Genomic DNA, 14,435 nt, shown 5'->3' with positions numbered 1-14,435 from the left:
GAAGAAGAAGAAGAAGAAGAGGAGTTTGGATTTGGTATCCTGCTTTATCACTACCCGAAGGAGTCTCAAAGCGGCTAACATTCTCCTTTCCCTTCCTCCCCCACAACAAACACTCTGTGAGGTGAGTGAGGCTGAGAGACTTCAGAGTCCACCGCTCTTAACCACTACACCACACTGGCTCCCTGTAATGGGTAGGGCCAGGGCCAGGGCCAAAAGTGGGTTGGAAATCACCCCCTTTGCCACCTGCTTTCCCCCTTTCCCTCCTCCTCACCACCCAGATGGAAACAGGCTGAGAGTCTGGAGGTTGACAACCCCAAGTGTAAATATTTGCTCAGTGTGCTAGTTTTCAAAGGGTGACATGTCCATAAGCAAACATGTTTTGTAGCTTCTATATCAGACCCTCCAAGTGTCCCTATTTTCCAGGGACAGTCCTGGATTTACCAAAGTCATCCCAGTTTCTGATTTTTATCCCAGAATGTTCCGCTTTTCCTTAGGATGCCCCTATTTTCATCAGAGAAATGTTGGAGGGTATGGAGTTATCCATCTGAAGACATCCCTGTATAGGGAAGGCTTTTTAAAAAAATGTTTAATATTTTATTATGTTTTTATATATGTTGGAAGCTGCCCAGAGTGGCTGAAGCAACACAGTCAGATGGGCAGAGTATAAATAGTAAAATTGTTATTATGGAATAAGATGTCCCTATTTCCATTGGAGAAATGTTGGAAGGTATGCTATATTACTGGGAATTAAAATGCTGCTATGACAGCAGGAGAGAATGCAATTAAAGCTATGGGCTGGTAGGGACTGCCAGTAGACCTGGTGTCCCTGGGTGTTTTGGATGCATCCCACAGGAGACTTGGTGAGAAGCATAATTGTGCTTGGAAAGAGTCAATATTTGGCATCTGCTCATATTGATTCAATTTCTCCACACTGCTGGGATTAGCCTCTGTCACTGTGAATCAGGGCCCAGCTGGATTAGCTACACCCAGTGGGCTAAACCTAGAAATCTATTTTATTTACAACTTTAATTTAGATTATTTATTTATCTGTTTTGCTAATAATACCTTTCTCTTGGCCTGCAAGGACACACACATACAGCAAATGGTTGATTTCACGTCCAAGAAAGCTAAATCCCCTTTTTGTCCACAAAACATACACTGAACTGTAGAAATGCAAGTCAATGTTCCAACCCTGTGGGACTACCTCAAAGGGTAATGGGGAAGTTCAGTCTCTATGACTCATTTAAGCCACTTCCTTTCAGCTCAGAAAATCAAAAGCGATGCTAATTGGTGCCAGAGGGAATGGAGCTGTGTGTGTGCCTGCTTGTGCCTATGCCTCTAAACAGGACACCTCCCTACGAGAGATTTTATATGTGCAGTATTTTCTCAGAATCCTCTCCATCTCTGCCATTCAAATGTGCGTGTATGAGAGAGAGATAGGCTATTGAGCACATGACTAATTAATTAAAAAGTAGTAAAATAAATAATATGGAAGCCACCTGTCAATTAAAAAAAGGCAGGTGCTGGTGAACTAGTGAAGTACAGTGGTACCTCAGCTTAAGCACTTAATTCGTTCCGGAGGTCCGTTCTTAACATGAAACTGTTCTTAACCTGAAGCACCACTTTAGCTAATGGGGCCTCCTGCTGCTGCTGCACCGCCAGAGCACAATTTCTGTTCTCATCCTGAAGCAAAGTTCTTAACCCGAGGTACTATTTCTGGGTTAATGGAGTCTGTAACCTGGAGCGTATGTAACCTGAAGCGTATGTAACCCGAGGTACCACTGTCCCTATAGTGAGAAAGGCATCCTACAAAAGAAAGTCTGGATCATTTCATACCCACCCACCCCTGGGTATCTAGAATTCTCTCTTTGAAATAATCAATTTTGCCCAGGAAAGCAAATGACATTATTCAAAAAACAAATTACGACCAAGTCTTTAAAGGGTAGTGTTATTTCATCCATGCATCGCATCCCATTATTTCACCTGTGCATCGGAGAGTAGTGTTATTGTATTGTCTGTGTAACATTGTTATATTATTGGGCATTATAACTCCAGGAGGATGACTTTGTGTGCCAAGTTAAAACAGCAATGGCAGGTTTGGGATCATTCATAAAGTATGTCATACATCAATATTTAATTTTTAATTCAGTTTTTTCCATTTGTGTATGTGTTTTCTTTCATTCTTCTAAAGCATAATGCAGATCTCATATTTTTCAGGCTTCAGTCAAACTTTACATTCCCATGGTGCCTGTGCAGGTCACAATCATACAAACATTAGGCCTCCAGTTCCTAGTTGATGGGATAACAAATGCCACATTATGCTGAAAGCAAATGTTAGCCAAAACGTTTTTTAAAAATATTGGAAACTGGGTGTGATACATAGTATAACTACTTAGGAATTAGGAATGTGCAAACTGAAGATTTGCAAGGAGGTTTTATTTTGTTAGATAACAGCCCCCACTGTGGCTTGTACACTTCCTTACTTACATGGGATGTTGTCCAGAATTTCATTGAAGATGGCTAGGATAATAAGAGCCAAGCGCATCTCACTCTCAGCCCTTTTGTTTTCAAATCAATGCAATACTTTCCCCTGTTCATTTCATTAGTTTTCTAAGAGGATCCCCAAGAGGAATATCTAATCCCTTAACCCTGTCAAGGCGAGGGGGGGGGGGATTCTTTTATAAGTGTGTTTGTTGCTCTGTTTACCAGAAGCACATAATTATCTGATTCATTGAACAAAGTGATGAACTGAATCCTGGGATAAATCCTAGCCATCGAGCTTGACATTATTAGAGAAAAGCAAATTGAGTCGGGTTCAGACTAGAGGAATTTGAGAGCTACTGTGCTTTTGAAGGACCAATAGGAACAAGGGTGTGAAGGAATGTACGGAGTTTGATCCTTAACAGCACATCATTGGCCTGGAAGAACTGTGCTCCTGGAAAGAAACACACATTAAGAACACAATCTTGAAAGGAACTGTGAGGAACCCAATCAAAAATGCAAGTTACCTGTGTTTCCCCTCCTTCAGATGTAATATCTGCCTACTCTGGCTTCACTTTAGAGAATATCTCATATTTGATATAAATATTATATGTTACTTTCTTCTACAAATGCAATTTCAGCTTAGTTGCCCTTGTGTCATGGACAAGCATTAGGGTTAGGGTTAAGACACAAGAGTGCAGACTTCCAAGACAGTATTAATTATGTAGATAATGTACATGTTCTCTGGGTTGTCCATAGTTTCTGGTATCAATAATGCAGTATTACCAGATGATAAGGGTCAATTGTATGTAAAAGTCACATGGTGGTGGTGGCAACATAACCCTGAATCAAACTCACAGATTGGGACTCTATATTGGTTTGGGATGTTGGTGTGATACCCAGACATGTTTCTCATGGTACAACATGGTCACCTCCATAATGTATGGTGGTAGCTTTATAACATACCTTATCAGATTAGTTAATCACACATATACCTTTGCCATTGTTTTAAGACTTTAATTTTTTAATTATGTTTTATTTGATTTATCTTTATAAGCCACCCAGCAAACTATGTTATTGGGTAACCAATGTAAAATGACCATGATGATGCAACTTATAAGTTTGATTTTTTGGTGGGGTTCACAATGCTAAAGGACTGTGGGAAATCAGGATTTGTAGGCAAAGCATATTTGAGAATCAGAAAATATAAGTATTCAGGTGCATTGCAGCTACATATTGGAAGTCAAACTGCAGGTTTCAAAGGATAAGAGAGGTGTTTTTTTAGATCAGTGCGAGAGAAAAAAATCCCTTCTGAACAATGAATGTCACTTGTAGAAGATCACACACTGAAGTGAAAGAGATGACAATAGGATCTGTAGGATTCAAACTTTATCCCTCAAGCTAAGAACCTGAGACCCACAAATGTAAGCCAAAGTATTAAAACTGCTTAAATTCATGAAAATCAAGGTTAACCTGATCTTGGTGTAGGCTGAAGTGCCCATCTTGAATGGCAACTATGCTTCCTCTAGGCATTTATCCATCTCCAGCCTCCTCCTGCAGTCATGAAAGCACAAATCTCCTCTAAAATGTTGCTGGGTTTGTGCATTGCCCATAGGCCTCTAAAGTAGATGCTCTAGACTAGGGCAGACCACTTTCCCCAAGTGACATCATCTTCTAGAAGTCTAGAACTAGAAAGTCTGCATGTAGTGTTCATGTCTGACGCATCTGGAAGCCACTTTAGCCCAGCCTCCACGGATGGAGGGCAACTAAGTGCAGGGGGCAGTATGATGGCTGTGAGGAAAAGGAACAGTTGGATTGGCAGTGGTTGGCAACAACAGACTGGCAATTTTGCTGATGAAAAAGCTGCGGATGGTTCCAGAGTCTGCCTCACCCTATTTAGATGATTTGAAAATATTATACACACAGCTACTTAACTATTTCAGGAGATACACACATGAACATTAATAGACCACTTCAGATGTTAGGAATAGGTAAGATCAGAGCATGAGCTGGGCTGCACTGAATAGTCCCACCTGCCATAAAGCATATGTCAACTTGTCTCATTCTCTGGAGTTTGTGCATACAGCACAAATGTGTGCAGGGATGGGATTTCACATGTACAGACAAATACACAAATGCTTGCTCTCTGCAGAAATTCACGCTGCATATGCAGATACTGTGGGGAAGGACTGGTGTCTGTGTGGCCCTGGGGCTGAGGCTAATTGGTGTGGCCTAGCTCAAATGTTGGCTTTTCCCATGAGCATAAGGCCTGAGTAGGGCTTATGTTGTGAAGGCAATGTATACCTCAACAACCAATCCTTTGTTGCTGGACCCCCACATAGTTGAGCATTTCTTGTGACTGTGAGCGGAATCTGGTATAATTTGATTGTATGAGTTACACAGGCATCTAGTGGATATTGTCCATGACATGCCTCACTTTCCCTGCCATAAGGAACTGTCCACCTTCCATTACACAGAAATAATGGTTCGCTCTACTGGTGCTGAACTGATATTGGCACAAATATATTTCTAAACGAAAAATATGTTATTTATTTTTCTCTATTTATTTTTGAACATTGCATGTCAAATTCTGTGTTTTTTTTTAAAAAAGATTTACCCATTAGCCTATATATGAAGCCACTAGATATGAAGTGTTATTGAGCTGCCTTCGTTCCACATGCACACTTCTCTGTTTTAGCAAATTTAACACCTCTTTCCAAGGACTGTTAATGATGATGAAGACTCAGATAAGATCGCCAGAAGGGCTAAGGACAGATCTTTAGACTGAGAATTATTATTTTTAATCCTCCTTTACAAGGGTGAAGAAAGTGAAATTCTCACTTACTGCTGTAATTTTTTTTTTTTTAAGACTCCGAGTTTACTGTATATTTTTAAAGCCCTATTTAAAGTAAAGGTTGTCCGTGCAGAAAAGAAAGAAATAATCATAACTCAAAATCTTGGCTATATGTTTCCTTTGTAAGCACTTTTATACCCTGCAGGTTGGATAAACAAAATTGAAACTTCAGTTTTTAGTGATTTCAAATCTTGATCCCACTAAAGTAGAAATTGAATCCCTGGGGCATAAGAAATACATATACAATGTTTCTATATGAGGTTTCATGTCACCACAAAGGCATTTCACTGTCTCACAAGAATGGCTATCCTGCTTGCATTAGCCCCATACTCTGAAGGAACAAAATCTCCTTAATTTCCCCTACGTTGAAATACAAATCCATTTGTTGCCAAACGTTTAGCTTGTCATTCCAACAAATTGGTTCTCTGTAGCTTGGATTACGCTGAGTTAATAACGTAGCTGCACTTTTCAGGTTTTATTTAATCCTTCCCTCACAATAAAATGTGTTTGGTTTATAATACGAGGGGGAAATACTTAAGTGATACAAAATGTTTGTCTCGATACCTTCAGATGCTTAAAGTTTTTGTTTTGTATACCAAAATAACACTTACCTTCATGAAAATGCTACAGATGATCTGGAGATTTAATTTTCTTTTTGAGCACTTGAACACAAAATGCTTGAAATGTATTTGACTGTGACTCTGAGAATGGTTGTCTAGCTGATATAACGGTTTCATGGGAAGTTCTCTTTATATTCATATTTCTGCAAATCTTCACTTTTTTGTTATACATAAGTTATTGTTTAAATAGCAATACAATAGCAAACCCTAATATATGTGTCCATTGAATTCAAGCTACACCTTGAGCAGCAGTGCTTAGAAGTTAATGGGTCTTGTGCAACAATTTCTCTTCAGATTACTGTTTAGATGCCAACATAAAAAATACAAGTGTATTGATTGATTGGGTTATATTCTGCCCTTCGCCATAAAATGCTCACAGGGCAAGTCATGTAAAGTTACCACAAACATATTACATAAAAGTAATCTTACACATTCAGATACTGTACATCAAAGTCAAATGGAAAAATGAATTCACATTTCCCTCCATCTGTCATAATAGCTCTTTTAAAACAATCCGTACTTGAAAAGGCCTAGCAAAAAAGAAACAATTTTGCCTAGCTCATTGGTGATGCCATTCTCCTGGAGAAGAGGGTTCCACAGTTCAGGTGTTGCCACTGAGAAGTCCCTATTCCAAGTTCCAATCATTCAGTCTTTACAAGGCAAAGGCCTTGAAAGTTGGTCGCTTTTACTTTTCAAATTAATGGACGTATTGCTCTGGAAAGTGTTGGGGCAACACTTCTGCAAATGTTAAAGGGATAGTTGGTGAATTGTATTCAGATGGTCCCTCTACTTGAGGATCGATGTTGTCTGAGAAGGCTGTCTAAGAAGCAAATACCTTGGTTTATGAACTTAATCCGTTCCTGAAGTCCGTTCTTAAACCAAAGCGTTCTTAAACCAAGGCATGCTTTCCCAAAGCAGTGCGGGACTCAATTTACAAATGGAACACATTCAACAGGAAGCGAAAGATGTTCTGCTTCCAAGGTAAAGTTCACAAACCAAAACACTTAATTCCAGGTTTGCAGCGTTCTTAATCCAAGTTGTTCATAAACTAAGCTGTTCTTAAACCAAGGTACCACTGTACTTGAGTTTGGAGCATTTGTTGCAATTTCCCAGTATGGTTATAGCAAGGCTGTCTGCTGGATGCAAAAGAATCTCTCACATTCTTCACACACAATGATTGACATACACAGAATGTACATAGCTGGTGGTTCTTTTTCAGCAAGTTTTGAAGCTGCTAAGAAGTTGTATTAAAAAAAGACCTAAGGCAGGCTGCTGAGGACAACTTCAAGTTCAATATCTAAGGCTGAAAACTATGGCTTATTTTTAACGTGAGACATTTTGTCTCACTTTCACAATATCTAAGGCTGAAAACTATGGCTTATTTTTAAAGTGAGGCATTTTGTGAAGCTGGACTAAGCATGGTGTGAAAATGGCACTGCTTATTCATTTGTTCTGTACTCTGTCCCCTCCACCAAGATTTTTCAGAAGGAAACTCTCCCAGGGTTCCATCTTATTCCTAGAGTATAAATGGGTTAATTCCCAACAAAGGATGCTAGAACTGTTGCTTGACATGGGCTGATGGGCTGCCATATATCTGGATTTTCCTGGACATTTAACCGCATTTCGCCCACACACTGCTGCCGACTGCAGTATTCCAGATATGTCCAGGAAAATCCGGACTAATGGCAACCCTACAAATAATTCCCACTTTCAATAATACATTGAGGTCTTATTTAGGCATCATGTTTTGCAAATATAGATGTCATTCAGTGGGTAAACATAATTGTATTTATCCATTCGTTCCAGGGCGTATATAAGAGAGTGATCAGGCATGCATTCAGGGACCCAGTGCATGGATTATTTTTCTTTTGAATCATGACCAACATCTGATCTTGTATTTCTAGATTTCAAGACATGACAAGCCCCATGAAGTCCACTTGTAAGGATCCAGCATATGGGCCACAGATTTGCTTCTGTTGAAAGATGACCAGCTAAAAAAATAATTTTAAAATATTGATATCATATTGGCAAAAGAATCTTCAATTGCTGAAGATAGTTTCTGAAGATAATTTCTGAAGATATAGTTTCTTTTCTTTACCTGGAAGGGAATGTAAGTTCCTTTCCCCCAAAGGTTGCATCTCTGACAGTCTTGCTGTATTGGCCTCTGTTGACGCAAGCATCCACATAATAAATAATACGTCCAACTGTAAAGATATCCAGATATATTGACTTTAGTGGCAAACCATTAATTCTCTAAGTTTGTTTTACCCTTGTGTATGAGCCTTAGAATTGCTCTTGCATTTTCAAAAAATACAATGACTGAATCTAGCTTGATTCTCAATATATGGGGCCAAATCTAAGGGCATTTTCTCAAGTTACACTATGTGAATACGTTGCAGATGTCTTGTGCCTGTCTAGCACTTCTAAATGCTGTTAAAGCCTGACAGAAAGAAGAAGGGAGCTATTTTTAACTTGAATGTACTTTCGAGTCATTGTAGTTTTCTCATTCGATTTACAGATGTGGGAAATGCAAAAACCAACTGGTGAAAATAGCCGAAGGTATTCTGTTTCATTGGCTTTTCCTTTATTGTACTAGAGAAAAGGAAGTCAATCAAGCAACTTGCTCCCTCCAAATTGGGGCTCTGATGGAAGCTATTTTGGCAATTTGCCCACATCCATTGCCACATCAGCGTAGCATAAAACAGAGCAGATTGCAGGAACATTCATCTTTAATGTGGAGGTGCTACCTGTGGAGACTACAGGGGCCAGCATGTGGTGCTCTTTCTTTATCCATGCGCCAGATCAGCCTAAAGGTGGCTGACATGCTGGGAGAAGCAGCTGTCCAGCGGTGATTAGTGGATGCAAAGCACAATAGCACCATTTTGAGATGCAGGCAGTCAACGCGGAGCACTGTAGGAGATGTAACATCCTAACAGTTTGTTGAAACATGTTCAGAGGAGAATCCTCTTTGCACAGATTTGGTTAATGCACGTCTCCACACCTACTGGCCAGGTGTATTTGGGCAAGAGGTCAACAGATAGTTTAGTAGATAGATCAGGGGTGGGAAACATCAGGGTGTAGGCCTCCAAATGTTCTTAGACTTTTAGCTTTTATCAATCCCAGCCAACATGACCAATAGTCAAAGATGGAAACAGCTGTAGTCCAGTGTCCTCTCCCTCACATAGATAGTGTGATTATTGTGTGTGTGTGTGTGTGTGTGTGTGTGTGTGTGTGTGTATGTGAATAAAAACAAAGAGAGAGATTCTGAAGTAGCAAATGATTGTCTACCTTTACTGTATTGTACCTATGGGAGTGAAGTATCTGACAGGGACTCGCATGATGGCTCCAAATGTTCTGCTGGTCTTAGACTGTTTGCCATCCAAATTCTGTAAGGAAAGAGAAAACTATCAGTTTGGCTGGGATTAAAAACTCACGCAGAATTACTGAAACTGTGGACACATCCTGGGATACAGGAAAGCTGAGAGATGAGGAGCTAAGAAATAGATACAAAGTAGGCAGCTGATTAAGAAAGTGTAACTTCATCAGAGTTCATTTTCTGAAGTCTTGGATTGCTTTCCCAGTTGAATGTAATGGAAAATCAACGACCAATATCTTTTCATTTTTTTCAGAATTGAAATAATTGTGCAGGCATAGAAGCCCCTTCTTTGTGAAAGATGCAGGAAAAATTCAGGCACTTGACTCTGTCAAGAGCAAAGACTTTCTATTGAGAATGGAAAACTTTAATGAGAATGGTAGGAGGGGTTCAGCATAGTACTAACATGTCCTTTGCACTGCAAGCAAGTGGGGTGGTGGACCTGCTGAACTATGAACTAACCATGGTGATGGACTGGATGAGGGTCAATAAACAAAAGGTAAACCCAGACTGGCTGGAGAAACTGTTGATGAATGTTTCCTCTGCTTGGATATGTCAGAGGTGAGGAACCTATACCACATAAGCCTGCCAGGTTGTTTGGATTTAACTATGCTTACCTTTCCTGTGCCTGGTGTCATATAAAGGCAGGTGTGGGAAAATTCAAGCTTAAGCTGCAATGGAAGACTCTGGAGTGCAGACACGGCTTGATTTTTTTTTTGAAAGGTGATGCTCAGTCAATTCCAGTTAGGATCACACTCCTCATGAAGGAGCAGGTTCATAGCTTGGGGGTGCTCCTGGATCCATTAGTGTCACTGGAGGCATAAGTGACCTTTTCGGTACAGAGTGTCGTCTGGCAATTTCAGCTGGTGGGACAGCTACTTTCTATCTGAATGTGGATGTTGTCTATGCTCTGATGACTTCGAGGTTAGATTACTGCAGTGCAGTAAGCATTGGGTTTCTTTTATATGTGGTCTTGAAACTGCAGCTGGTATAGGAGTTAGCAGCCATACTCTTGAGTGGCATCAGCCATGCTGAACATATCATGCCCATTCTGACTCAGCTGTACTGGGTTGCATATGTTTACAGTAAAAATAATTTGGAGATTGGGACCCCAAAACCTCATGGGATGACCTCCTGAAGACCCTTCAGCTAATTCCCCCCTCTAGCAGAAGTGTAGAGGGTGACTACAAGAGAGAGAGACTTTTCAGTAGCCCCCTGAATGCTCTTCTGAAGGAGATCTCTCTTGCACTGAGGTTATCTTTGTGATGCTTTGTACTTTCATTGTTAATTTTTCTGGGGGTATCTGCTGGCTGTATGCTTTAAGATGATCCTATGATGCTATGGAGTTGATGAGGTTTTATAACTTTTTTTTTTAAAGATATAATTAGTTTTGCTTGTTTGTTTTAATGTTAATGGAATATTTTGTACCTGTTTGATATTTTTGCTGTGAGTTGCTATCTAGCCATTAAGGTGATGAATACACCATAACAACAATAATAGAAGCAGCAGCAACATATAATATAGAGATTTGTGGTTAATTCATATATACACTTCATCCTTTGATGGCTGATGTCCAAGATTTCAATCCGCAGCTAGTGTTGAATGTCTTTGAAATGGAGAAACTTCACAAAATGAAAGGGGGCTTATCTGAAATTTCCATCCCCATTCTAATAGTATAATTGCTTTGTTTTCATACTTTTGAGAGTTCAGGCACATGGGAGCCTCAAAGTGGGCTCTCCAAAATGCAGCTCTGAACGCACTGAATTAGAAAACAGGATGAAGCACACTGGTGCAACGAGCAGATTCTAATGGCTCTACTTTGACAGCCTGCCCTTGTTCTACAAATGGGTATTCGGTGCATTAAAAAGGTCATCCTCTTCCTGATCCCTTCAGCATTGTTGGCAATGCAATTATTTCTGCAGCACTAGAATGATGTGCCATAAACAGGAGGGTTATGACTTCCCTCAGCAGAAAGCAAGTGCAGGTTTTCAAAGAAAAAGCTCTTCAAAAACTAGCATCTTTAATAACATCAGCTGAAATAAAGCACACTTCTAGCTAAGTGAATTGCTTTTAAATAAATGGGTTCCAGGGTGCTGTTTTCTTTCCTTTCAAAACCTGCGAGGTATGTGTGTGAAAGCCTGTCCTTAAGAAAATGCAAACAAAATTCTTCAAGCTATTGGATTCTCTGTGTACAGAATGCCTACTGTTCATGAGGAATTTTTCTACAAATGGAAAGAAAAAATGTCAGAGAAGCGATGGAAGAGCTGTTCTTCCCGAGCTTTGCTAACATAGGAATGTTTGTTTATTTCTGCTTTTTGATAAACTGTGGCGTTTTGATCAGAGTGAAAAGTATGCAGGCACAATTTTGGTCCATGGGTGGAATGTTTCTGGGTGCAGAAAGGACTGCCCAAATTGGAGAGGTAGCTTTTGAGGGAGAAAAGAGGGTGCATGAATGTAACAAACCATTTTGGTTATTTTTTTACATTTTGCCACCTTTAGCGGTAGCGGCAGGAGAACCCCTTCTGATTATTATCCCCTGCAATGTCACTATGTCTTTACATAGTAATGCTCTAAGGAAGGGTTGGGGAACGTATCCCTCCCACTCATTATGTTGATGTACTCCAACTCCCATCATCCCTAACCATTGGCCATGTTGTCCAGGGCCAGAAGAAGCTGGAGTCCAACAACATATGCCACAGGTTGCCCAGCCCTGTTCAAGTGGGAGAATAACAGCAGTAATTGATGCAGCAAAGAGCTTTCTCTTCACTTTAACCTGCAGTGGAGGCAGCAATGAAAGAGTCTCCTACAGGAAGATGTAGCATCCTGGACACAGAGGAAAATAAAAGCAGTAGTTTACTACAATGATCTCTCTTTTCTTCCCTGGCCGCTGCTGAAGATGGCAGCAAGAAGTTAATTATATTTGTGTCCCCTTCCCCCCCCCCCAAAAAAAACCCCTCAAAGAAAAGTGTCTGCCCATTTTGCCACCCTGGAATGGGGCACAAAAAAAGATAGAAGAGAAACAGAAATGGATGTGAATAGCACCATTTCCTTCCCCAGGGGATTCTGGGGACAGGGCCCTATTCCTCTCCTTGTTGAGAACATATGCTTTGCTGGGGAGCAGAAACATCCATATCAGCTCCATTGCCTTTCCTTCCATCTCCCAGTAAGTTGCTGGGCCCTCAGAGGGAAGGGAAAGTAGGTAGGTGAGGCAGCAGAAGTGGACTCTGTGAATGACCTTGCACATTTTGTTGGTGCTTAAACTGTGCACTGAGTTTCTCAGGCAAATGAAAAAGCACAACTCATTTGAGGTGGATGCTTGGGCAGCCCTCCTTGGAAGTAGGTTCCATGGTTCTTACAGGAACGGTGCCATCTATTCAAATGCACAATTATCTCTTTGGGGCAATTGTGCAATAAAGCAGGAAACCTTGTACAGTGGTACCTTGGTTCTCAAACTTAATTCCAGAAGTCCATTCCAAAACCAAAGTGTTCCAAAACCAAGGCACGCTTTCCCATAAAAAGTAATGCAAAAGGGATTAATCCATTCCAGACTTTTAAAAACAACCCCTAAAACAGCAATTTAACATGAATTATACTATCTAACGAGACCATTGATCCATAAAATGAAAGCAATAATCAATGTACCATTTTATAAAATAAACAAGACATTATTGTAGATGATAAAAATAAAAATTATTTTTTCCCTTACCTGCACTGATGATAGTCATTGTTTGGATGGGGGGATTTTATCCATTTCCGCAGTCACACAATCAGTCAATCAGTAGCTGAACTGGGTTCCACACAGTCACAAAAACAAATTAACCGAAAAAGCCACAAAAACAAAAATGCAAAATGAATAGCAAAAACAAAAGCACCAAACTTAATCCATTCCGGAAGTCCATTTAACATCTGAAATGTTCGAAAACCAAAGCATAGCTTCTGATTGGTACAGGTGCCCTGGAAACACTTGCTGACAACTGCATCAGACGTTCATCTTCCGGTAAACATTTGAAAACAGGAACACTTACAGGGTTTGGGGCATTTGGGAACCAAGGCGTTTGAGTACCAAGGTACCACTGTATAAGATAATTAGCCAACTGCCAATATCTGTCATGTTTAAGATTTCATATACAACTAAGGGTTCCCACCCCTGCTTGCTCCACTCACCAACCCCACTCACTCACACACCCCTGGGCATCCCTCCCTTTACACCTGACCAAACCTGCACTCCTTACTACCCTGTTCCCCACAGCTCACCCCACCTCACTTAGCTTGCCTTCTACCCCTCCCCTGTGAAGCTCACCCCAAATATGGCACCCCATCCCTCACAGCATGTTAATATGTTCAATGGAGGGGTGAGCCCAAACTGCTCCAGCAATGTTTAATGTGAGGGATGCTTCAGAGAGTGCCAAACTGATCTCTGAAGTGCCTCCCACTCTCCTTAAAATGTGCTCCAGCAACATTTAATTGGGGGGGGGGGTGTTTCTCAGAGAGTGGTTTGCCAATCCGCTATCTGAAACACTTTCTACTCTTCTTTGAGCATCACTCATTCCTCATCAGCTCACTTGCACTGCCTGCCACCTATGACACTTGCTTGCTCACCAGCTTGTTGTTCTCTCATCATACTGCAGTTGGAGTAGCTGCCTACTGGCATCTATGCAAACTACAGCATGATGACAATTTTTCTTGCAAAAATATAGTATAGAGAGATATGTCACCTACAACTGAAGAGTCTGCCTTTCTTTCCTCTGCACATTTTCCCTGACTCATCATTTGATTCAAAGAGTTTTATTGCAAACCAGTTTCCTTTTAGGGATCTGATGAAAAGAGTTGACCAAACTAATCTGGCTCTCATTTGAGAATGGTTTGGTAATGCCTTCCCCATTGAACCTGATCCGTCTCACTCACTATCCTATTGCATTAGTGGTTGGGGAAATGGTGTGTTTGAGCACATTTGTACCTCACTTTTACAGTGCAGGTTTGAAACCTGTTCCTGTAATAGAGTCCTATAAAAGCTTCCTCCATGCTCTGTGCTCACGGCTCTTTTCCACAGCATTAAGAGAATACTGCTTGTGTGTCATTTCTAAACACTGGAACCACTAAGGAGCAT

General features: G+C 40.6%; 1 protein-coding gene across 8 annotated transcripts in view; it reads right to left on the bottom strand.

The window, feature by feature from the left end:
- LOC310682649 (uncharacterized protein) overlaps positions 1–14,435 on the bottom strand; it is a 75,935-nt gene that overhangs the window by 25,871 nt on the left and 35,629 nt on the right. For 4 of the 8 annotated variants that reach the window (XR_014514062.1, XR_014514063.1, XR_014514064.1 and 1 more), the window contains 2 exons: positions 9,244–9,341; positions 8,054–8,159 (listed from right to left, as the gene is read on the bottom strand). Coding sequence is in view for 4 of the 8 variants with exons in the window: in XM_083451690.1 (XP_083307816.1) it covers positions 8,054–8,159; positions 9,260–9,341 (188 nt within the window). In the remaining 4 variants the exon portion in view is untranslated. The remainder of the gene's footprint in view (positions 1–8,053; positions 8,160–9,243; positions 9,342–14,435) is intronic. The other 4 variants (XM_083451690.1, XM_083451689.1, XM_083451688.1 and 1 more) reach the window with 1 other exon arrangement.

The sequence above is a fragment of the Podarcis tiliguerta genome, assembly GCF_965153285.1.
Source record: "Podarcis tiliguerta genome assembly, chromosome: 7".
Lineage (NCBI taxonomy): Eukaryota > Metazoa > Chordata > Lepidosauria > Squamata > Lacertidae > Podarcis > Podarcis tiliguerta.
This window is presented reverse-complemented; position numbering and strand designations above follow the sequence as displayed.